Raw genomic sequence first — 22,869 nt, forward strand, 5'->3', positions numbered from 1 at the left:
ATGGCCATGGCTCCGGAGCTCGACAACGGAGCTACCGAGTACGAGAGCAGTATGTTTCCCACTCTTTTATTTGGTAGTTTACCGTCTGTCTCTTTGCTTGCCGCGTCTAACATGGAGTAGTCCTCGTCAGTCTCAAGCCCAGCAACAAATCATCCGACGGTGACTTCATCAACCGCGAGATCCGCTTAACTACCGACAAACCGATGTTCAAGATCGGCCGGGCGTCCAAGACAGTCAGCAAGGGACTTCTTCCTGCCTCCGATAACGCCTTTTTTGATAGCCCCGTTGTCTCTCGGACGCACGCCGAAATCACGGGCAACTTTAATGACGGAGTATGTGGGTGTTCCGTATCACGATCCCGTATCCGTGTGGTCTCACTAACATTTTTTTTTTTCACTCCTTTAGTCGGTCACCGTGACAGATTTGGGCTCGCTCCATGGGACATTCGTGAATGGAAAACCCACCAAGGAGACCGCTTTGGCCTTAAAGCAAGACGACGTTGTCAGCTTTGGAATCCACGTGTCTCGTGGCTTGGACGTCTTCTACCCGGCTTCGTGCAAAGTCACTTACGTCAGCACATTGAACAAGTGCGCAATCCCATGTCGTATATCACTCGCTTTCATAATACTTGCTAACATGCCACCCTAGGCCTGCCGAGAGGGCTCGCTCTTACTGTGCGCCTGACTCCGACTGTGCTTCCGACTGCAGCGTCAGTGACTTCGAATGTGACTCTGCTAGTATTTGCAGTCACACTGGGCCGAAAGCCATTCCTCCGGATAGTGCCAAGTCTAAGACTGCGATCTACGAGATCGAGGACAGCGAGACATCTTCCAACGACGACGCTATTAGCGTGGAGGAAATCACGCTGTGCTCAGAGACGAAAGTTCTGCCGCCTCTGGATAAATTCGTGAGTGAGGGTCGTGGCGAAACGGATGATGTTTATGCAGACGACGACGAGGTGGTTGAAGAGGACTATGGCGAAGTGAACGAAGACTACAAGGTCGACGATGTCACCAATAGTTCAGAAGAAGAAGAAGCAGAGGAGGAGGAGGAGGAGGAGAAGGACGGCGATGTAGAAGACGACGAATATGAGGGGGAAGAACATGAGGAAGAGGACGACAATAAAGATGTTAAGCTGCCAGAAGACATGGAGGGCAGCTACCTCAGCAAGCAACTCGAAGGCTACGCCAAGGACACCAAAAAGGACAGTCCGCCATCGCTCGTTTTCGGCAAAGAGCCCACCCCGAATAACAACTACTCGATGCCAGTCATTGGCCTATGGACACCGCCGCCCATGTCCGCTGAGGATGTGGCCACCCTGTCCCGCATTGTTGAGGATGAACTCATACACGAGCAGGAACCCATTGAAGAGGACGTTACCAATGACGAGAACGCGGATGTCGATCCTGTTGACGACGGCAAGCCGCTTCTCCTCGAAGACACGCTCCCACGCTCGGTGTCTGCCAAATTCGATATCTCGTCGATTCTCAACCCATCGCCACCGACTTCGTCTCCTGCAAAGGTCCCGACCGACGGCATCCCCGCCACCCAGGCACCTGGCGTTTTACCCGCTGTCTACCGAAACATGCCCGCCAGTTACGAAACGGCTGAATCCAACGAGGCGTTCTGTGCCGGAATCATCGACGAAGCCCGTATGAAGGTTAACGTGGTCATTGACTCCCTTCAACAGACGTCGCCGTCTCCGGCTCTACACCCGACTGGTTCCGACCTCCCGCCGCTCGTGGCTCCTAGCGGTGAGGAAGATAGTGAAGACGTGGGTTTGACCAACGCGACGACATTCTCGTCGTACAAGAAGCGGAAAGCAAACAGCAAGAAGCGTAAAGCCGACGAGATGCTTGCTTGCACATCGGGCATTTCGGCAGCTACTATTTCTGTGGCAACCCCTTCCGCAATCGAGGCCCCATCCGCAAAACGGCTTGCAACACCCGCCGCCGTGGCCGACAAGAAGAAGAGCAAGGGGCGGGCATGGGCAGTGGCTGAGAAGATTGGCATTGCCGCACTCGGGGGTGCCGTTGTGCTTGGCTCGCTTATCTACACGGCCCCTTCCTTCTGATATCCATTTGTCTTGTTGTCAAGCAATATTGCCAATAATCGGCAATTATTTCTCTTTTGTATCATTTCCGTCTTATTAATTGTCGTTTTTTTTTTCGGGTCGGTCATGACTCTTTTCTCTGTGTGCCCGGTTATCAAGGATTCCCCGGCGTTTTATGACACTTTCAACCATAACGCCAAACTGCAACGACCGGAGTTTTGTAACGTTAATGTTCTTGACATTTCCCCTCTAATATTTTCGGCTCTTTCTTTTTTTTTTTTTTCTTTTTCTTCTCTTTCTTTTTCTCTCCAAATTTTACACGTTTGCCAGGGGTGAGCTATTTTCCTGTATGTTACATATTATAACCTTTTTTCGGCGGACACGGCATGGGACAGGAATGGAACACCAGACACAAAACATCGTCCACAACAAATTCAACAATACAAACCGAAAGTCTATATAATACAGTATATACTTGGTTTGTCTCCATATGCGTTTCTAGTTGCTTCCTACTGTTTCTTGCTCTGGCTTTATTTACTGTCCTTGCATCCATTCATACCAAATTCGATATTTGTATTCAGCTTTGTGTTTCCACTTTGTTCAGTTGTCGTCACCTGTGTTTGCAAGATTTCGTCTCATGCTAACTGACTGATAATGTGTATCGATCCAGAAAATCGTAGGAAGGAATGGACAACTACCGATGACCGCTCTTTTACTGCATTCCGGTTCCTTGTCTCGTCACCAGCACTGTTATTATCCGCATCGGCGCGTCTGTTGCTCGTTGTTTTGCGACCTCGTTAGAACAAAGCGGTCAGTGAAAGGTATCCTATCGGATGTGGCCGCGTGATGTAAAGAATGAAACGAGTTGCCCGGCGTCGGGTGAGACTTGGTGTTGCACAAAGTGTGTGAACCCGATATGCGACGCCTCGTGTTTTGACATTCAGTTTTCTACATCCTTATTTTTCTTTTTTCTTTCATGCTTCCACCCCCCCTCATTTTGGCCTCTCATTCTTCTGTTTTCCTTTCGTCCATCGCGTTAGTTTTTATCGTATCAACATCACGTCGTATCGGGCCAGCTGTGCAGCAGCGCCTCAGAAATCTAGCCATTCCGTCCACCGTCTGTGCCCATGTCGTACGACTGGACCCGAAGCATGTGGCTGCTGCCGTGGCGAGGAATCTCGAGTCAATCAAAATGGAAAATGTCGTCTACTCCACAGCTGCCCACTTTGCGTATATGCACACCTGTGAGCAGGTAAGAATCCTTCTGTTCTCAGTCGTACAAAACAGCCAAAGAGTGAAGTCTGTACGTCGTACTCGGTGACAGGCTTGCGGACATGCAGTATTGCGCTGTTTTGTTCTGCCCCCCCCTCCCAAGATGCAGCCTCGCTCATATCAGGAGCTCACCATATTTGTAAAGAGCCCTGATCCATGTCCATGCATGCAGGCTGCTTAATGATGCCTTCAGAGTCTGCAACGAGGAGATATTACGCCAAGTAGGAAGGGCTTGGAGGTGATGAAAGTGTCGCATTTTTGTCAGATTCCGTCGTGCAACTTGCTGGTCTACGTTTTGTGTTTTCCTCCCCTTCGATTTAGAATAGGTAGCCTAAAAGCACGATCCGTACGATACGATTGTCCTCGGCACTGCATGACTGTTTGCTTTATAGCCAGAGAGAAATAATGCGGCCCGGTTCAGAAACTATCAAGAAGGGCCATAACGAAGGTTATAAGAACTGTACAGGGTTATCTAGCGTCCATGCAGCTACGCTCCCATCTAGCATAGTTCGGAGTCTACGCATTCCCTGTAGGACAAAAGTGGCCTGGAGAGATTTTCTACGGGGAATGGGAGAAGGTGCAGTAAAGGATAGGGGAGCGTGTTTGCTACTTGGCAGAAGGCCAACGCCTTATGTTGTGTGATGCTTTATAGGTGACCAATCCGGTTCCGAATCACCGGCCATCGCTCGTATCGAATTCCGCCACGGGCTACTAGTTCCATATCTTTCTGACTAACGTAGGAGCTTTACCCTGGCCCTGTTCAGTCGTTTTTGCACTGTCGTATGAGAGAGGTAGTGTGCACGACGTTGTTGAAGGGCCATTTTGAGGGCTGTTCTGCTCTTCCGACCACAGACAGGACGGTAGTTTCTGTATATGTCTAGCTTAGGCCAATATCCTTTACTGTTAGTAGTTCTAAAAATCACCATTTCTTAGAAACGTCCGAAATCGTACTACAGTTACCAGCTTCGTGTTCAGAGTTTGAGGAGCTCCACCAACTACTCTCTGCATTTCAAGAAAACGCAAACGACCATTACCTACTTAATCGGACTCTCCAGACATTACCAAGACATTTCCGCCTAACAACCGGGCCGTATCCTACATGCTCGTCTTATAACTGTCAGATTCAACCTCCTGACGACTGAATCAAAGTAATATACTTCGGTCTCAGGCATCGCATTCAACCGTCGACCCTCCCGGCTTTTTTGCAGATTCTATCATGGCCAGGCCTTACTACACGGACGAGTTTGTCTACGGATGGCCGCAAAAGATTTGTGGTTGTTCACAGATCATTGAGTCGTGCTCCTACTGCTGCGGCAGCTTCACTGCGTAGGTGGATAGTTCTTATTTTGTGGAATATACCATACATTGGCGAGACGGCTAACACATCCAGCTGCTCCTCCTGCACATACTGCTATGGTCGGGCCTACATCGAAGTCCCTTGTCCTCACAGCCGCGCACCACGCCGTGAAGCCACAACGGAGTCGGCATCGTCGTCCTCGCCACCCACATCATCGCCGTCGTCGCCACGGGCGTCGGTCATGACTCGCTACCAGCACAACCAGGACTTGGCTCAGCTGTCGGTTCGCGGTGTGTCGTTTGATGCGAGCTTTGTGGATAGGGTGGCAATCCGGCACGGAGACAATGGCAGCCACAGCGGTGGAAGCAGCGGCAGCCATGGAGGCAGAAACCCTAGCCGCCGTGACCCAGACCACGGATTGCCACCTTCGCCGTCATCTTCCACTGCTTCTTCTGCCTCTTCGTCGTCGTCGTCGTCACCGTCGTCGCCATCATCACCGAAAAGAAGACCTCGCTTTGGCTGGAACAAGAAGGGGTCGAGTGAAGAAGATCGAGACAGTGGTTCAAAGAGCAGTCGTTGAGAAGTAGAGGGATGAATTGATGGAGCCACGGATGCGATGGAATGAACGGATGTAGAGTGGTAAATGTTGGGTCTCACTATAATGCGCAATATACGAGGCTATGAGCTTTATGATATATCAATATGTGTTTCTACAGTTCCATTCCCGAGGATCTGGCTCGATCTGGGACCAACATGCCGAAGTCTTGATCCCAATCGACGTTCGATCTGAGCTTCAGCCGTATTGATCTGCGCTCCAGCGTGCCGATGTATGTGATTTGTGACAGAATTAAAGACAGTGTTTTCTTTCCACCCCTACAACGACAGATATTGTGACGGAAACCCACAATGGGGCGACGGATCCAACCGCATGTTGTTGTACAGGAGACACAAAAGATTCCCGTCCGCAGTGGCGCTGGCGGGTGGCCACATGCGTGTTGTTTCGCGTTGCGGACACAGCCTTCGCCAGTATCGCCCATCACGCATTTACTGACCGTCACAAAACAATTGGCGAAGAAACGAAGCAGGGCGGAGCACGCTCGGTGTGCAATTTATTTCATTTTCGTTGCAGACGGGGCGCAGGGCTGCATAAGAAACGAGGATTCCTTTGGATGGCGACTACAGCATGGCAAAGAACAACTGTAGTGAGATTCTGCAAGGTGGAGATAAAGGAATGATACGATAGAACACAAAACATTAGTAAAACAAATCAAAAAGGAATAAATTAAGCAAGTCGATATAAGCCATCATTGTCGTCGAATTGCACGATTAATTTTTTGTAAGTGGTCACGTGTACAAAATCATGACTAAGCCGTGTGCGAGATGGCCCCACTCTTGTCCATAGCCATCTCCACTAGGTAAAGGGCACCAGCCTCGGGGGCACTGGAGCTCCTCTCACCTCGACGGATCGACAATCCGCTGCCGACTACCACGCTCGACGCCGACCGCCACCATGTCTGTCATTCTGTGCACAGGTACGTTGTAGAAGTTTCCCTGTCGCCGTGTTGCTCGACATCGCGCTTCTATTTGCTGACTCGCTCCTCGTCCCGTTACTTCGACCTCTCCAGCCGGCTATGACCACACCATCCGTTTCTGGGAGGCCCTCTCGGGCATCTGCTCCCGCACGATTCAGCACCCGGACTCGCAAGTGAATCGCCTCTGCATCTCCCCCGACAAGCGCCTCCTCGCCGTCGCTGGCCACCACGCCGTCAAGGTGTTTGACATCAAGTCTACGAACCCCAACCCGCTGCTCGTCTTCGAGGGCCACACGGGCAACGTCACCGGCGTTGCCTTTCACTGCGAGAGCAAGTGGATGGTCACGAGCTCCGAGGACGGCACCGTCAAGATCTGGGACACGCGCACCGCCGCGATCCAGCGCAGCTACAGCCACGGCGCACCCGTCAACGACGTCGTCATCCACCCCAACCAGGGCGAGATTATCTCGTGCGACCGCAGCGGCAGCGTGCGCGTGTGGGATCTGTCGGAGAACAACTGCACGCACGAGCTGATCCCGGACGGCGACGTGCCCATGTCCTGCATCACGATGGGGATGGAGGGCTATTTGCTGTGTGCCGCCAACAACACGGGCAATGTCTTTATGTGGCAGCTGCTGCCCACCTACGAGCGCACCAAGCCCGTGCCCATCACACAGTTCCGCGCCCACAGCGACTACATTACCCGCATCCTGCTGTCGCCCGACGGCAAGCGCCTCGCCACCTGCAGCGCCGACCACACGGCCAAGATCTGGGAGGTCGACACGCGGCCGCCCGGCCCCGACGAAGAGCCCAAGCCGCTCGTGCTCAACGCCACGCTCAACCAGCACCAGCGCTGGGTGTGGGACTGCGCGTTCAGTGCCGACTCTGCCTACCTGGTGACCGCCTCGTCCGACCACTATGCCCGTCTCTGGGAGCTGCACAGCCAGCAGGTCATCCGCCAGTACAACGGCCACCACCGCGGCGCTGTCTGCGTCGCCCTCAACGACTACTCGGACACCCGGTGAAAGAGTGGAGGGATTTTGTCGTTTTTTTTTTCCGTTTGATGACGGAAAGACGACAAGCACCTACGCTTAGAGCACGTCCCACGTCCCTTCTCCCATTATTTACAGCGTTTTGATACCCACGGCCGCGATGGTGTCCTGTGACGGCAACGTGCCCATGCCTCGAAGAAGAAGAGCCGCGTCGAGGTGGAGGTAGGCCGGTGTTTGGAGATACGAATTGGTTGGCTTGGGACACAGCTTTGGGCACACGGAACGGACCTTGCACAGTTGGGAATATGACGGCCAGTTCGGCCAGGTCGCACTATATACTTGCAGATGTGTGCTATGCCACATCATGGGCGACGGGATGCCACAAACGGCGCACCCCAGAGGTCGGGCGGCCGCCATGCACACTTGCCCGCTTAATAACGGCATCTGGTCGCCGAAGAAAACGGTCCACCAACTCTATAGAGAACAACGGCATGGCATGAGCAAAGCAAAGGAGAGGAAGGGAGACAAATGTATATTATATACATGTGGATATATCGGTTCAAACGTATTGGTATTTTTTTTAGCCAAGGGTCGCTTGCTTCTATTGTGGACGGAATCGAATGAAGGCAGAAAAACAAAGAACAGTGACATGAGCGGCATTACGTCGTTGTGATGACAACGAGAGGAGCTCACCACCCGTCGCCCCAGCCGTCGGCATCGTCGTCGTCTTTTGGCGCCAAGTTGATCTTTTTGGTCACCGGTTTCGCGGCTGGTTTCGCTGCCGGCTTCGCGGCGGGTTTTGTCGCCGGCCGTGACGCAGACGGTACCCGGCTCGACGAGGCCGAGCCCGTTCCGGTCTTCGCTAGGCCCTTGGGCAGTGCCTTGCCGCCGCCAGCGATGTTGCTCTTCTTCTTCTTGGCCTCCTGCGCCGCCAGCCAGCCCGCAAAGTCGGGCTCCGCATCATCGTCGCCAAATGGCTGCACGCCGCCGGTACCGCTGGCGGTTCGGCTCGACGTGGCTGCTGCTGCTTTTGTCGTCGTCTTTGCCGCGAAGGGATCCGCATTCTCGTCGCCGTTATCAAAGTCATCATTACCCCACGCATCGCCGCCGTCATCGCCAAAGCCGTCGTCCATGGCGCCCCACGCATCGTCCTCGGCGGCGGCATCGGCATCGTCGGCTGCATTCGTAAAGTACGAGTCGCCTCCCACATTCGAGGAGGACGAGTTCCGCGACACGGGCTGCGACGCCGACGGCGAGCGCACGGCCTGGCGGTGCAGCGTCGAGGCCGAGGCCGTGCTGTGCATGGTCGGTCGGCCGGGTTGGGTTGTGGCAGACTGTGTGGGCGTGGACGCCGAACCGGCCGCGCCCGACTCCATCTCGCCGGCCGCGGCGGACATCTTATTTGTAAACGAGGAAATGGCCCAGCCGGCCCAGGAGCTACTGGACCCGGAATTTGCGTCGGGCTGCGGCGTGCTCATGCGCGCGGCGCCGTTGGCGTTAGCATCGTCACCCGCAGTTGCCGAGGGTGGCGGCAGGACCGAGTCGGGCATCGCCGCGGCTGCTTTGCGAATGCGGTCCATGAAAACGTCCATGGTCTTGGTGGCCTGGTCACGCACCAGCTTCTCCTTGTCGAGCAGCACGGCACAAATGGCGGGCAGGATGCGCCCGGCAATGTCATCGGGTGAAAAGTGGTCGGCCGTCGCTGCGAGCGCCAGCAGTGCGGCGTTGCGCGCGTGTACAAAGGGATCGCGCAGCGAGCGCGAGAAGGCGGCAATGAGCACCTTGCTGCGCGACGAGGTGCCCAAGTTCTTGGCAATCTTGCCGAGGCAAATGGTCGTGTTGGTGCGGATGCCCGGCTGCTCGTCGTTGGCCGTCTTGGCCAGATAGCGCAGCAGCTCGCCGTTGATGGTGCGGTCGGACAGCTTGGGCACAAAGACAAGGACGGATTTGAGCGTCTGCTCGCGCACAATGGGCGCAAGGTCGGTGAATCCGCCGACGATCTGGGGGAAAATCTTGTCGTTGACGATGCGTTGCGTGAAGCGGTCGATCATGAGCGGGAGGTTGTCGAGCAGGCAGACACGGATGCCACGGTCGGGGTTGGCAAAGAGGCGGAGGACGACGGGCGTGACCTTGGTCTCAAAGTCGTCGTTGGACAGCTTTGTGCCGATCTTCATGACGATGCCAAAGGCCTTGGGGCCGCCGCCGCCAAACTCGACGGACTTGAGAAGCTCGGGCAGCACCTTCATCTTGAAAAAGTCCTCGGGGAAGTCGTCTGTCAGTTCGCCCAGGTCGCTAGTCGGGTTAGCAAGGGTCACACATGGCGGGATTCAAGGTACAATGTGGACCTGTGGACCTACTCCAAGAAGCGCTCCCGTTCCTCCTCGGTCTTGACGCCGAGGTTCTCAATGCCGTCCGTCAGCTTGATCAAAGGCGAGTCGAAGAAGGCGCCGTGGCGCTGGCCCATCTCGAGGAAGTTTGCGACGCTGATGCGAGCCTTGGGGTTGGCATTCACAAGGCGCTTGTAGCCGGTCTGCATGGTGGGCGGCACGTTCTTGGTCTGGCCGGCCTGGTCGCTGCTGGCAAAGTCGCCGTTGAAGGCCTCGTAGATGAGCACACCAAAGTTGAAGGAGTCGACGGCCCAGTGGTTGTTGCGCTTGATGGCGTCCCAGCCGTTGCGGGCCAGCTCCGGCGGGGTGTAGCGGGCGGCATCCGGGACCAGGCTGCCATAGTTGTAGATGATGGCGTCGTCGTCCTTGACATTGCTGAGAACCTCGAAGCCGCCGAGTTTCCACTCGCCGCTCTCGGATGTGAAGATCGAGGCGACCTTGAGGCTGCCGTGGACAGACGAGGCGTCACCGTTGATGAATTTGATTGTGCGCTGGGAGTCGAGTCAGGACAGGGCGAGACAATAAAGAAAAAAAAGAAAGAAAAGAACAACATGTCAACATACAGCAATACTGGACAAACCCCACTTCAGCGTCTCAGGGCTCAGGCTCTTGCGCTTCACGTGCCACCGCAGGGGCACCAGGCGCTCGGTCGCAATGTAGATGTACGTGTCCGTCTCGACGGTGTCGAGCACCTTGATGACGCCGGGGTGTCGTAGGGTGCGCAGCTTCTTGAGGGCGTTGCGGGCCAGCGGGAGGCGCGCTTTGTTTGCGGTGACATCGAAGGAGAAGATGCTGCAGTTGGATCCGTCTTCCTGGGGCGGGAGGTGTTAGAGGGGCTCAGCGAGGACACGAATGAGGACAAGTAGACGTCAACGCGTCAAAAAAGACTGGCAGGGCTGCATCCTCACGCACTCGTCGGGTTCCGTTGTACAATGTCCAGATCGAAGGGTCGAGGTCGACGCGGTCGCCAAAGGAATAGGGAAATGGGGGCCCCTTGGCGATGGCCGACGCGACGGCCGACTTGAGGAAATCCATCGGGGCGGGGCACGCGTCGCGGATCGGGGGCGACGGCGGCGTGAGCGGCGAGGGCGGGAGATCTAGTCGGCGGTCGGCTGTCGTGGTGGTTGGCAGAAGGATAACGAGGCTGGCGGATCCTCGCAGAATATACAATTCAGGTTGGCCTATATTCCGTGCACCGTGGATAGGTCAATCGTAGCTCCCTGAATGGGGTGCACCCCTCCTGCCGCTTTTGGCGCTGCGTGTTTAATTGCTGGAAAGCTGCCACCATTGTCTCAGTGAGACGACCCCATGCGGTCCTGCTGTAAGACCCCAGCGCGCCAACTGTACACTGTAGTCGTGTGGTCCGGCGCATCGTTGTTCCAAGCCGGCCCTACGTTTTACTGGATGGCGCCTTCCGGATCGCTCGTCTCGTCTCCTTCCCTCGTGGGTGCGGTTTTGGGACTTGGTCTCGGCAGGAGCAGAAGGCTGAGGGACAGCTGGATGGGGGAAGGAACGAACCTCCTGAGTGGCACCGACTAGCGCTGCAAAGGAACAAAATAAGTGGGCCGCGGTTACAGTGTGGATGTCGCTCTTTCCCTGGGCAGCCTGTATTACAGTGCACGCCGAGACCTGCTGTATAACGCAGAACGCAGTTCCCACGACTGCCCAAGGATGGATTCGCGCAACCGCTGAAATTCGCAAAACACCCACACCCCCCTTGTCGTCTACCCGCCGTGTTGTTTCGCAGCGTCTAGTCTATCAACGGTCCGCAAGTGTGCGCGTGCTTTTCTGTCTGTCATCTGGCTCACGGCCAGCCTCGCCTCTTTCCTGCGCTCTCCCACACCCTCACAACGCGGGCCTCTCGTCGTCCGCCCTCGTCGCACATCGTCGTCGCCTATCGTCTCGTCTCATTTTCTCGTCGTTGATTCGCCGCCGCGCGAGATCTGCCAGGCAACACACGGCACGCAGGCAAGGCTTTTTGCTCCGCGCGGCTCAGCACCGCGAGGCCATTCTCACAGGCACAGCAGCGGCGCGTGCTCCGTCGGACGACCTGCTTCGTCGTCGCCGGCGCCCCTGAGAGCCTGCTCAGACCTGCGCGACCGCGCAGCTGTCTGCGCCTCAGGCCCCGGCTCTGCACTCCATGCGTCTGTCCAGGCCGCAGCGCACTGGTGAGCGACAACGGTGACGGCGCCCTGCTGGCGTTGCGGCTGAGGTCTCGTCCTGAAGTGCCGTGAACGGCAATTCGTTGCCCGGCCCGGTATGTATTTTATATTCATAGCCTTTCTCATCTTCGCCGTTTTTATTGTGAGCGTGGGTGGTTCACTTTCATCTACCTCGCACACCTTTGCTCTATATTTTCCTCTCTTTTCACATTCTATTCTGCTCCCTCTCAACCCCCTCACCGATCCCCCAACCACCTGCAGCCTTCCCCCTCTTTCATCCGACATTTTCGTTGTTTACCCTCGTCTCTTTTTTTTTTTCATTTTCTTCATTATCCCCGCCTCCGTCTATGATGACTATTGGTAAAAGGTCAGACAGCCTCATGGCGCTCATGGCGGCCTCTCTGGTTTACTTGGCATTCTCGCCACTGTTTTCGCAGGTGGACCTGTGTCACACAAACTTGGTCGCAGGCTATACAGTTCTGCCCACACGCTGAGCGTTCTGTATACTGTTCTGCGGCTGAGCGGCTGCCCCTGTTTTATTGCAATTTTTTCATCCCACCTCGCCTCAGCTCAATGGCCTGCTGGCGAACAGGGGCGGCTGTCACAGAACCCTTATACAGACGCTGGATTGATTGCCTGGCCCTCTGCGGCCGGTCAACCACTGCGTCTCTTGGGCTGCCACTATTTTGGAGTCCCAGCTGCACCTTTTCGCGCAGATACTTGCCTCGTTATACGGGCTTTGTTCCAATCTGTGCGGATGCTAAGCACCGGGGCCAAAGGCCATGGCAGACATTTGGCTGTGCAAGGAGGGTGACACGATGCTGTCCTGCTTCTCGCCGTGCCTAACTACTCTCTATATACGGGACGGGCCCCTGTGGAGGTCGAGATGGCATGCGTAACCGCTCGGCCGTGCTGCATGATGACCATTATAAGAAACTGAAAAGACCTGAGACGGAATCCCTACCCTCTGCTTCCTGTTCCTTGTCCCGTCCTTTTATATGTTCCCATTTGTTGCATCCTCGTCGCTTCGCATTCATGCTCCATGGCTATGGCTATGCTGTCCTTTCTTCATACGACTGACCACGCATGCTCGTTTCTGGCGCCCCGTTATAGACTCACACTGCATCACGCGCAGCTGGAACTTTACCTGCTCTTTATTTTTTCAATGTCCTTCGTCGCTCTACAACTCGACAAAAGAGATGCGAGACGCATCTTTACCAGATACGTCGGCGCCACCACGCCGTAGTGGCTATGATGTCCATGGAAGGCTATTCAGCGACCCTCTCAGCAGCAGGGACGGCATTATGAACAGCATCCTGCAAGGCACAGCGCATGACAGCACACTGCCGCGACTGCGCGGAGCCACCGATGGTCTGCCGTCCGACGGTCCACACTCCGGGGCTGGCATCGACATCGCGGAACATAGCCCGGTGTCGCTGCCCCCAGAGCCATGCACTTTCCCTGGGTGCTTGGCGCTGACGTGGATGACGACGCCGTTTTGTATTCAGCATCTGACACGGATACGCCCAAAGAAGCAAAATGGCAAGAGCGCGCCGACAACAACAGGAGCAGGAACAACGGCGACAACGGCGGCAGCAAAAGCAACACCAGCAACCATTGCAACACCAATACATAAATCAGGCGATACTTCGGCACATGTGTCGGGAAACCCGTCACCGCGGGCGTCACAACCGGCTGCGGCGGTGGCTTCCAAAGCTGAGACCCCACTGCCCACGTCCGATGCTCCACGTCTACCCAGAAATGCAGTGCTCTCACCTGAACTATCGACCACTTACATGAGGCGTAAGACAGCCCCAGGCAGTGGTTCCCGTCCAGCGTCTGCAGCAAGACCATCTCTTCTACCCGGCGTAGGACAACACGCAGCTACAAATGGCGCACCCGTTACACCCGCGTCACGCGCCAACGGCGAGAGTCTGGCAGGCTCATACTTTTCTTCGTTGCACACCGCTTCACGGCAAAATGGGACGGCGGACCATCTCCCCAACGGACGTGATGAAAGCAGCATCAAAGAGAAAGACAGCAGCAATGCGAACGGTGGCAATACTATTTTGACGCCATCAGAAAGCCCGCCCGAATTACGGGCCTTGCACCATTCGAAGAAGCGACCTCGATCCGATTATGGGAATGGAGCCCAACGGGCGCAAACAAATGAGGCGCCGACACCGAGGGTGCCTGCAGAAGGGGACAAAGGCGTGGGAACGAATGTCACGGAAAGGCCGAATGAAGTGAATGGCGAAACGTTTCCACCGACCACGCAAGCCAGCAACACCCAAGACGCTCAAGCGAGCGCCTCTGCCTCAAATATAGTCGGCAACTCTCAACCGCAAACAAATGCACCTGCGGCACAGGCACCTACAATACATAATTCAAAAGCCGGCCCGGGTCGCGATGCAGACGACGCTGCTGCAGAACCATCCACGTCGAAACGCTTGGGACTACGGCTATCCTTGCAGCGCCGGATCCAGGAACGAGACAAAGCGCAGGCCAGTAACGCAGCCAACGGGACACCGCAAGCAGCCAAAGCGGCAATGACGTTCTCCCTAGACACATACATCTACAGCCAGGGTGAGGACGTGGCGCCGCTGCCGCCACCGCCTGAAGTCGCAAAGTCCAGAGAACGACTTGAGGCCGCATCGGCTGCCGCAGCCGCACCACTACCCACGAGCTACTCGTCCGTTTCGTCGTCTACGTCCTCGTCTGCCAGAAAGGCCCCTGATTTTGTCTACGCCCACATTGACCCAAGGGTGCACTGGACCCGAGCGCGACCCAAGGCCTGGCACGACGCCAAACAAAAAGAAATTGCGGCACGGGGCGGGCGCAAGGCCAACTTTGGAAAGGCTGTCCAGCGTTCTGCTGCCGCCCGCCGCCGCGCTGTAGCCGCAGCCGCCGCGACAGCAGCATCAACAGTATCATCGGAGACGTCAGAGTCGCCAACAGACGAGCCGCCAACGAGTGCCACAAATGGGGATATGAACATGAACATGAATATGAATATGAATACGAATACGGGGCCAGATTCTGCCGCCAATAGCACAACCCGCGGATCAACACAAAAGGCGTCTACCACACAAGCCCCAACAGGTGCAGCACCACCTCCCCAGGTCCCTTCGGTCTGGACGGGCGAGCTACCCACCGAAGTGACGAGCAACAAGCCATGGATGGCACTATTGGGCAAGTTGGCGCTGGACGAAGAGGCCTGGCCGGTGAAGCCAAAACCGAGCGGTCGGAGCAAGGGGCGGCAATGAATTTAGGGATCACAGTCCTGTGGGACTATATTAGGTTAGAACGGTGGGGAACGTATGGGTTATCATCGTCGGGTAGCATTTTTTGCATGGGAATGGGATTGTTGTTACAGGGGTAATTGCAAGTTCACATCTAGGGCGCAACAGCGGAATACCAAAGTGTCCGGCGTTTTATGTTTTTTTATTATTCTCTCTCATTTCTTATTCTGTTCATGTTTCTTTTTTTTTTATTCTTTCAGTATTCATCTTCCTATTTGCAATAGTAGACCCTTTTAAACATTAGGCGATTCATAAATAAATGACCAACTCACACCACCTGCATGCCAAAAGGTGAAATTGTTTATTACGCCGTAGTATCACGGGCCGAACGCTTAGCGCTATCAAAGAATCGATCCAACTATAAATCACGCACAACCGGGAAAATTTCAGATTTGCAAATTCAAGCTCATGAACCACAAGGCATTCCCTTCCTACGCTCCGTGACGGTTTGTGCAGTGCAACTATCTTTGTTGGTCAATTTACCCGCTACAGGAACAACTTCTGTTGGTTGTTTATAGACTGGCAAAAATATAATTTGCAGAGCTGGAGACTGGACGGGCTACACCCGAGGGGCATGTTGAAACCGCAAGTTGATTACGAGTCATGTGCAGTTGTCTATTACATCAATATATAGAAACATCCCGACCCGTCGAGACGAGGACTGTAATCAAAACTGGGCGCCAAAGTGCTCTCAGCACGACGTCACGACAAGAATTTTGTGCCTCAGAAGCATAGTCCAGAGACCCCTTTTAAATTTTGTACCCTTCGCCGCTGTCGTCATCGTATTTCCCCCATATGGTTATTGGCGGTTCATTATAGGTGGGACAAAACCGTATAAGAGTGAGGGGCCCTTTTTGTTATCACGACCGTTTTGCTCTGTCTCGCCCATGCTCTCAACAACACCACTTGCCTTGCCCATCCCGTCTACTCTATCCTTTTCTATCACCTACTTAAGCATGTTGCTGTTGACCCTTGCCGTCGTTATTGCCGCCGCTGCTCAGGCATCCGGCTTCAAGATCCCGAAAAACCAGCCGGATGGCGTCTACATAGTGACAGTCGACGCCGGCGGCACCGAGGAGCATATCCGCATCGGCGACAGTGGCAACGTGCCGACCGTCAACATCAAAGAAACTCATGATAAGGCGCTGCAGGAGCCCAACAGAATCCAATGCTTCAACCAACACATGTTGCTGAACGCCCGCCAACACGGATGCGGCAAACAATGCCCTTGATGTACAGTGCGGCAGCTATCTCGGCGTTGACGGAAACAAGAGCATATACTCCAAGAGCGGCTGCGTCGTGGCTTACTATTGCAACTGGAATTCCAACAGCTGCGATGCCCCTACACGGCAGCTCTTTTCTGCCAAAATCACAGACCGGTGCGGCCGTTACATTCCCGGCACCGCCACGTTCGACGACCAGCAGCGGACGCACTTCGCGTACGGATACCGAGACGTTTGCGAACCGCAGAGCGGCGATGACTTTTGCGGCTATTAGTGGTGGAACATGAGTTACATACGGTATGACTGCAATTGTACTTGTGCGTCATACGAACTCCACAATTTTTCGGGAGCACAAAAAGCAGTCTCACAAACGGGCAGCGCGGACGAGATGTTGAAATATGAATAGGAGAACTACTTGTAAAACGGTATGTACCATTACCAAACAAGGTTAGCCAATGATGTCTTCACGTGGTGCGATACGGTGGTCTCTTGATGCAGTATGGGTTGGAACGTACAAGGAAATCCATGTTAAAATTTTATTTACATGAGCATAGATGCACCAAAGATATTCAAACTATGCCAGCCCCATCATTGGTATACGTTTTCATTTCCCTCCCTGAAAGGATGCATTGTATATTTTTATTTTCTGTTGTCCTTGCTCGTCACTCCACGCTTACCGCTGCGACAGCATGTTCAGCGCACTGCCGGCCAGGATAAAGCCGGCCTGGTCCTTGCTCACGGTGTGCTTCACCGGCACCACAAACTCCTCGCCCGACGACGCCTTGGTAACCTTGAGCTGCACCTCGCCCTGGCCACGCGCCTGCAGCATGTCGTACAGGCCGACCGTCGCCACCACGTCGCCCGCCTCGATGCGGTCGTAGTCGGCCTCGTTGGCAAACGTCAGCGGCACCACGCCCTGCTTCTTGAGGTTCGTCTCGTGGATGCGCGCAAACGACTTGGTTACGACAATGCGCGCGCCCAGGTACCGCGGTTGCAGCGCCGCGTGCTCGCGCGCGCTGCCCTCGCCGTAGTTGTGTTCGGCAACGACCAGCCACGGTTGGCCGCGCTCGCGCCACTGCTGCGCCAGCTCGGGGATCGTCGACTTGCTGCCGTCCAGATCGTAGGCCACGTTGACCTCGCCCGTCGCCGCGTTGACGGCCGTATTGAGCGTGTTGGCGCTGATGTTGGGCAAGTGGCCCTTGTACTTGAGCCAGGGCCCTGCCGCCGAGATCGTATCCGTTGTGCACTTGCCCTGCACCTTGACCAGCACACGCAGGCCCTCGAGGTCCTGGTTCGGGAACGGCTCAAACGGCTCCAGAATGGCCAAGCGCTCCGACGTCTTGGAGATGGCCACCTCCACCGACGCATCGGGCTGCTGCACCAGCGCCGCAAACGCCGCGCGACCCTCGTCGAACGGCTTCGGCGGGCCCTCCAGGCCGTGCGGGGCCGGGAAGCGGAACTCGCCGCCGTCGGGAGTGGGGATGTGGTCCGTCAGCGGGTTGAACGTCGTCGAGCCGGCAAACGCCAGCGCCGTAACGATCTCGGGCGACGCAAGGAAGTTCATCGTCTCCAGGTTGCCGTCGTTGCGGCCGCGGAAGTTGCGGTTGTACGACGTGAAGATGGCGTTCGAGGTGCCCTTCTCGACACCGTCGCGGCGCTTCCACTGGCCGATGCAGGGCCCGCACGCGTTGGACAGCAGCACGCCGCCCGCCTTGTCGATTGTCTCCAGGGTGCCGTCGCGCTCGAGCGTCGCCCGGATCTGCTCGCTGCCGGGCGTCACGTAAAAGTCCGACACGGGCTGCAGGCCCGCCGACGCCGCCGCCTTGAGCAGGCTCTCGACACGCGTCATGTCCTCGTACGAGCTGTTGGTGCAGCTGCCAATCAGGCCAGCTGAGAGCTTTTGGGGCCATGACTCCTGCTCGACCGTCTGGCGGAACTCGGACAGCGGGATCGACAGATCGGGCGTGAAGGGCCCGTTGATGTGCGGCTCGAGCTCCGACAGGTCGATCTCAATCAGCTCGTCGTACTCGGCACCCTCGTCGGCGGAGAACTCGAACACGGCGTTCTTGTCGTTGGCCGCCGGCGCTTGCGTGCTACGGAACTGCTGGAACCGTGCAGCGTCCTGTGCGGCCTGGTCCCGCCGCGTCGACACCAGGTAGCGCGCAGATGCCTCGGTGTACGGGAACACGGACGTCGTGGCACCGACCTCGGCGCCCATGTTGGCCATCGTGGCCATGCCCGTGCAGCTCAGCGTCTGCACGCCAGGTCCAGCGTACTCGATAATAAAACCGGTACCGCCACGCACCGTCAGGCGGCCCGCCAGGTGCAGGATGACGTCCTTGGGCGACACCCAGCCGCTAAGCTGACCCGTCAGCCGCACGCCCAGGATACGGGGAGCCTTAAGCTCCCAGGGGGCGCCCACCAGCGCCTCGACGGCGTCGGCACCGCCCACACCAATGGCCACCGTGCAGAGACCGCCGGCGTTGGGCGTGTGGCTGTCGGTGCCGAGCATCATGAGACCGGGGATGGCGTAGTTCTCGAGCACAGTCTGGTGGATGATGCCCGCGCCGGGCGGCCAAAAGTCAATTCCGTACTTGCGCGCCGCCGACTCGAGGAACGCAAACACCTCGCCGTTGGTGCCGATGCCGGCCTCCAGGTCGGCCTCGGCACCCTTCTCGCCGACAATCAGATGGTCGCAGTGGATGCTGGCGGGGATGGCCGTCTGTGGCAGGTTGCAGGCCATGAACTGTAGTAGCGCCATCTGTGCAGAGGCGTCCTGCATGTTGACACGGTCGGGCTTGAGCTGCAGGTTGGCGGTGCCGCGAATGGAGCGGCCATTGTTTGTGTCCGTGAGCAGGTTCGTCTCGACATCGTCCAGGTGGCTGTACAGGATCTTCTCGGCGAGCGTCAGCCGGCGCTCGGCGCCCAGCACACGCCGCACAGTGGCATACTTGTTGTAGAGGCGCTCGTAGACAGTGGGCAGGGGGGCGGCATCGTTGACAGTCGAGAAGAGGCGACGGGCAGCCGAGGGCAGGGCGCGGCGTAAGGGCTGCTGCTGGAGCTGGAGAGAGAGAGAAACAAAAATGTGGTCAGCCAAGACGTAGAACCAAAGAGGAAGGTCGTTTGCGTTGCGGGGGACAAATGACGACGCTTACCCTGGCCAGCGCGCCGGAACGGCTAGCAAGCGCAATAGGCCCCATGGCGGCTCTGTGAGTCTCTCAGTCTGTCCTCTCGGTCGGCTGCAAAGGAAGAGGGACCGAAGAACTGTGGTCGTGATCGTGGGGAAGGGTAAAGGTGGTGAAGTGCGGGAAGTTGTCACTGTTCAAATCGTCCAGATCAAATTTTGTGGGGGAAGGAGCGATCCGCTCTACCAAACGCCAGGGACGAAAAAAAAAAAATAGTGTGCAATTGACACTTATGGAAGGCACCATAACCTGCCCGCAATCGGAGCCGACAGCGGGCAAGCACGTAGTGGGTCGAATGGCAGGTGCCATGGTGTAAGTGTCAGCCAATCAGCGGCTAGTCAATTCAAGCAACTGCACCGTATTCCAACCGCTGTGTTGAGTTGCATAGGAATAGATGGCAATGCGGAACAGACTGTGGAAAACGTACGTCATGTTGTGGAGGGTTTGGAGTCGATAGAAAAAGGTGAAATTAATCCCAGAAGCCAGGTAGAGACAGCTAGCTAGGCTGGCTCAAAGCCATCACAAATCGCGGCTGTGGCGGGAGGCCGACTATATTGAGTATCAATCTTTAGGTCTGAAACGTGAATTTGTTGAATTGACTTAAAACATGGTATGAACTTGAAGAAACACAAAGCAACATACTCCAGCTTTGTGTCTTATTCCGTGGTGCATAGCCGTGCTTGTGTTTATGAAGACGTGCCGCCATTAATACATATCGCCAAACGCCATAATAATCGTAGCCCTTCGAAAATACCACGGAATTGACTTGAAATAATCAAAAGAAATCACACTCATCTCCTCTATGCAAGCTTCTGTCGCTTGGCGTCCACGCTTGCTGCACCAGCAGAACCCGCAGCTACTATAGTCCCTCCGTTCACCGGCACATTGCTTGGCACATCCGCAAGAGGCGGTCGGGACGCGCCGGTGGTAGAGTCTGTTGGCGGGCCACGTTTCATGGGTGGAGGCCGGAATTGGTTCCGGTTCGCGAGGGGGCTCGCTGTGCTAGGCGGTGCTCCGATGCGCCGGATCGGCTCCATTCCCGGGTGATGTACACCGCTCCGGGTGGTCATGCCACCAATGGCAGGCGCACCGGATGGCATGTTGGACGCGGCAGCAGGAGAACTGGTAGAGGCTGACGCGACATTTGATGCCGCGTTGGCTGATGGCGGCAGCGCGATGCTGCCACTTGGGCGGTTGAGGCGTGGGATCGGCTTGGACGAATTGTGGTCGAACCCAGGCGTTTTGCGGATCGAGGGACTTTCGGCCTTGGGGTCGAATAGGTGTTCACCCTGAATCTTCGGGACCACCGCGGGGAGGGGATCCCCACCGCCGACCTTGGCGACAGCACGGGCCGACAACCAGGGGGTGGGTTCGACCTCGCCTGCACCGCCGGCAGCACCATTGTTACCATTGCCGCCGCTACTATTCACAGTTGAAAGTGGTGTTGGTTTGACGTTGTTGTTGTTGTTGTTGTTGTTGTTGTTGCTGTTGTTGTTGTTGTTGTTGTTGTTGTTGCTGTTGTTGTTGCTGTTGTTGTTGTTGTTATTGCTGCTCCCGTTATGATTGCTGCCGTTGCTGCCGAAGCCCTGTGGCCTTTGGCCTTGCTGCTGCGGCCCGTTGGTCTGCTGGTGGTTCGCACCAGGCTGGTAAGGTCTTTGCCCAAACCCGTTGCCACTGCCGTTCCCGATGGGCCTGGCGTTCATTGGTGTCGGCGTTTGCGGAGCCCCTGGAGGCACGCCCGGCCTGGCTGGTCTCTGCTGGTTGTTGTAGTTGCCGTTCTGCTGTGGGACGACCTGTCGCAGTGGACTCGTGTTCCTCGAGCCCACGCTCTGCTGAGGCGGGGGAAGTGCGGGCACAGAGGATTCGCGGACGACAAACTCATCGGGGTGGCCTTCGTCGGTTACACAAAAGTCGGCCTCATCAAAGTCGCCGAGCAAGTCATCGTCAAACATGTCTGCCGCAAATTCGGACGTGTCCGCTAGAACAGACGTTTCGGTTTTGACGCTTGCCGCGACCGCTTGCGGAAGCCGCGCTGCCGCTGTCGGCACAGCCGTCGCGACGGCCGTGGTCGTATCGTCTTCCGACTTGACGACGTAGTCGGCATGCCGGTGAAGGCCCTGCTCGGCAAACGTGCGCTTGTTCACGGGCACGGCCTTCATCTTGGACACACGCTCCACATACTTCTTGTCGTAGATGCAGTTGCCCAGGACGTTACCGAAACTACGCAGGGCACGCTTGAGAGCGTCCGTGGTGCCCTCCTTCTTGGCCTTTTCGAAAGCGGCGGCTTTGCCTTTGCAGTTCTCAATGTGGCCGTAGCCAATGTCTTCGTGATACGTGCCATCGCGAAGCGTCACCCGGACAATGACAGACAGCCCGACAGAGATCTTTAATGTTTGCGGGTGTTCGTCAACGAAATCGACTTGGATGTTCTGAATCGACGACGACCAGCCGTTGAAGCCAAAGACCTCGTTGGCGAGCGTAATGACTTTCTCAGCGGCGATGTAGTGGACTTTCTGACCAGAGGGACCGGAGCGTGCGGACAGATACTCGGGGCCGAGCTGTTTCTCGAGACGGCTTTGGAGGGTAGCAATCTCCTGGGCGGTATACTCGGACAGCCGCTGTGCGGGTTGCTGTTGCAGGTTTTGTTGATTCATGTCGCCGAAGCCCTGCTGGGGTTGTATGTTTTGGAAGGGGTTGGAGATGTGCTGGTGCTGGTCTCCTGGGCTGCGTAGATGTCAGTACGAGGCAGATCGCGGTCGTAAGTCACAGAAAGCGGGATTGACGTACTTGGGCATCTTCGAGATCAATCCCGAGGATGAGTCGGGGCGGACAAACAAAAGTCGCAATCGACTGGCGCCGTATCAACAAATCTGTTCACGGGAGACGCGTCTTGATGGGACGAGATAGGCACCACACTGTGTTAGCAGGACTGGGTGCATAAAAGCAAGCTATCAGATTCACACAGGACAGTGACAGTGCCCGACAAATGGTCGGACGGCCGTCTTTCGGGATGCGTGATGCGGACGGGGCTGGTTGGAATGGCTAGGATGTGGACTTGCGTCTGCTGGCGCCTCCTGTGCGTTGCTAAAGTATTACCAAACGATAGGCAGGCGCGACGTGCTGAAGACGCGACTTGAGAATGGTGTTACCAAAATGACTCGTGGTCACGTGCAGACAAAGTAATTACAGTGGACCGCGGCACTGGAATTGGGGCGTTGCCTATGCTACCGCCAAACCCGACCACCTGGGTTGACTACTCGAGACCTTTCAGGGCTGACAGGCTGGACGGGGCCCTGTGGAACATCGGCCGTAGCGTGCGCGGCCACTAATACGACATAAAATTGCCCACACCCACTGAACCAACATGGAAGCACCCGCAGCCAACTTACGATGTAGGGGAATGCACATAAGACAAAGCATTATCTTACGTATCTTTCCATAACTCTTGTCCTCCGTCGGAAATT

At 56.1% G+C, this 22,869-nt stretch overlaps 8 protein-coding genes across 8 annotated transcripts; 4 read left to right on the forward strand and 4 right to left on the reverse strand.

The window, feature by feature from the left end:
* SPSK_08764 (uncharacterized protein) lies at nt 1–2,074 on the forward strand (the record flags this gene model as incomplete). The annotated part of the gene is made up of 4 exons (XM_016735352.1): nt 1–49; nt 121–332; nt 406–587; nt 649–2,074. The coding sequence occupies 4 exons, from the start codon at nt 1–3 to the stop codon at nt 2,072–2,074; spliced, it is 1,869 nt and encodes a 622-aa protein (XP_016587253.1).
* A 2,467-nt stretch (nt 2,075–4,541) lies between these two features.
* SPSK_09824 (uncharacterized protein) lies at nt 4,542–5,202 on the forward strand (the record flags this gene model as incomplete). Its single annotated transcript, XM_016736393.1, has 2 exons — nt 4,542–4,651; nt 4,716–5,202. 2 exons carry the CDS (start codon nt 4,542–4,544, stop codon nt 5,200–5,202), a joined length of 597 nt encoding a protein of 198 aa, XP_016587254.1.
* Nucleotides 5,203–6,132: 930 nt separating this feature from the next.
* Nucleotides 6,133–7,179, forward strand: SPSK_09518 (G protein beta subunit; the record flags this gene model as incomplete). The annotated part of the gene is made up of 2 exons (XM_016736090.1): nt 6,133–6,154; nt 6,248–7,179. 2 exons carry the CDS (start codon nt 6,133–6,135, stop codon nt 7,177–7,179), a joined length of 954 nt encoding a protein of 317 aa, XP_016587255.1.
* A 656-nt stretch (nt 7,180–7,835) lies between these two features.
* On the reverse strand, nt 7,836–11,821 carry SPSK_08338 (uncharacterized protein; the record flags this gene model as incomplete). The annotated part of the gene is made up of 7 exons (XM_016734938.1): nt 7,836–9,438; nt 9,504–10,024; nt 10,097–10,345; nt 10,446–10,677; nt 10,730–10,874; nt 10,928–11,283; nt 11,550–11,821. 7 exons carry the CDS (start codon nt 11,819–11,821, stop codon nt 7,836–7,838), a joined length of 3,378 nt encoding a protein of 1,125 aa, XP_016587256.1.
* Nucleotides 11,822–12,894: 1,073 nt separating this feature from the next.
* On the forward strand, nt 12,895–14,961 carry SPSK_08766 (uncharacterized protein; the record flags this gene model as incomplete). The annotated part of the gene is made up of 1 exon (XM_016735354.1): nt 12,895–14,961. The coding sequence occupies one exon, from the start codon at nt 12,895–12,897 to the stop codon at nt 14,959–14,961; it is 2,067 nt and encodes a 688-aa protein (XP_016587257.1).
* Nucleotides 14,962–16,170: 1,209 nt separating this feature from the next.
* Nucleotides 16,171–16,747, reverse strand: SPSK_09884 (uncharacterized protein; the record flags this gene model as incomplete). Its single annotated transcript, XM_016736451.1, has 3 exons — nt 16,171–16,487; nt 16,517–16,523; nt 16,736–16,747. The coding sequence occupies 3 exons, from the start codon at nt 16,745–16,747 to the stop codon at nt 16,171–16,173; spliced, it is 336 nt and encodes a 111-aa protein (XP_016587258.1).
* A 146-nt stretch (nt 16,748–16,893) lies between these two features.
* On the reverse strand, nt 16,894–19,420 carry SPSK_08585 (aconitate hydratase 1; the record flags this gene model as incomplete). The annotated part of the gene is made up of 2 exons (XM_016735178.1): nt 16,894–19,281; nt 19,376–19,420. The coding sequence occupies 2 exons, from the start codon at nt 19,418–19,420 to the stop codon at nt 16,894–16,896; spliced, it is 2,433 nt and encodes an 810-aa protein (XP_016587259.1).
* A 785-nt stretch (nt 19,421–20,205) lies between these two features.
* Nucleotides 20,206–22,200, reverse strand: SPSK_08796 (DNA repair and recombination protein RAD52; the record flags this gene model as incomplete). The annotated part of the gene is made up of 2 exons (XM_016735383.1): nt 20,206–22,129; nt 22,193–22,200. 2 exons carry the CDS (start codon nt 22,198–22,200, stop codon nt 20,206–20,208), a joined length of 1,932 nt encoding a protein of 643 aa, XP_016587260.1.
* Nucleotides 22,201–22,869: the final 669 nt, after the last annotated feature.

This window comes from Sporothrix schenckii (assembly GCF_000961545.1).
Source record: "Sporothrix schenckii 1099-18 chromosome Unknown Cont44, whole genome shotgun sequence".
Taxonomy (NCBI): domain Eukaryota; kingdom Fungi; phylum Ascomycota; class Sordariomycetes; order Ophiostomatales; family Ophiostomataceae; genus Sporothrix; species Sporothrix schenckii.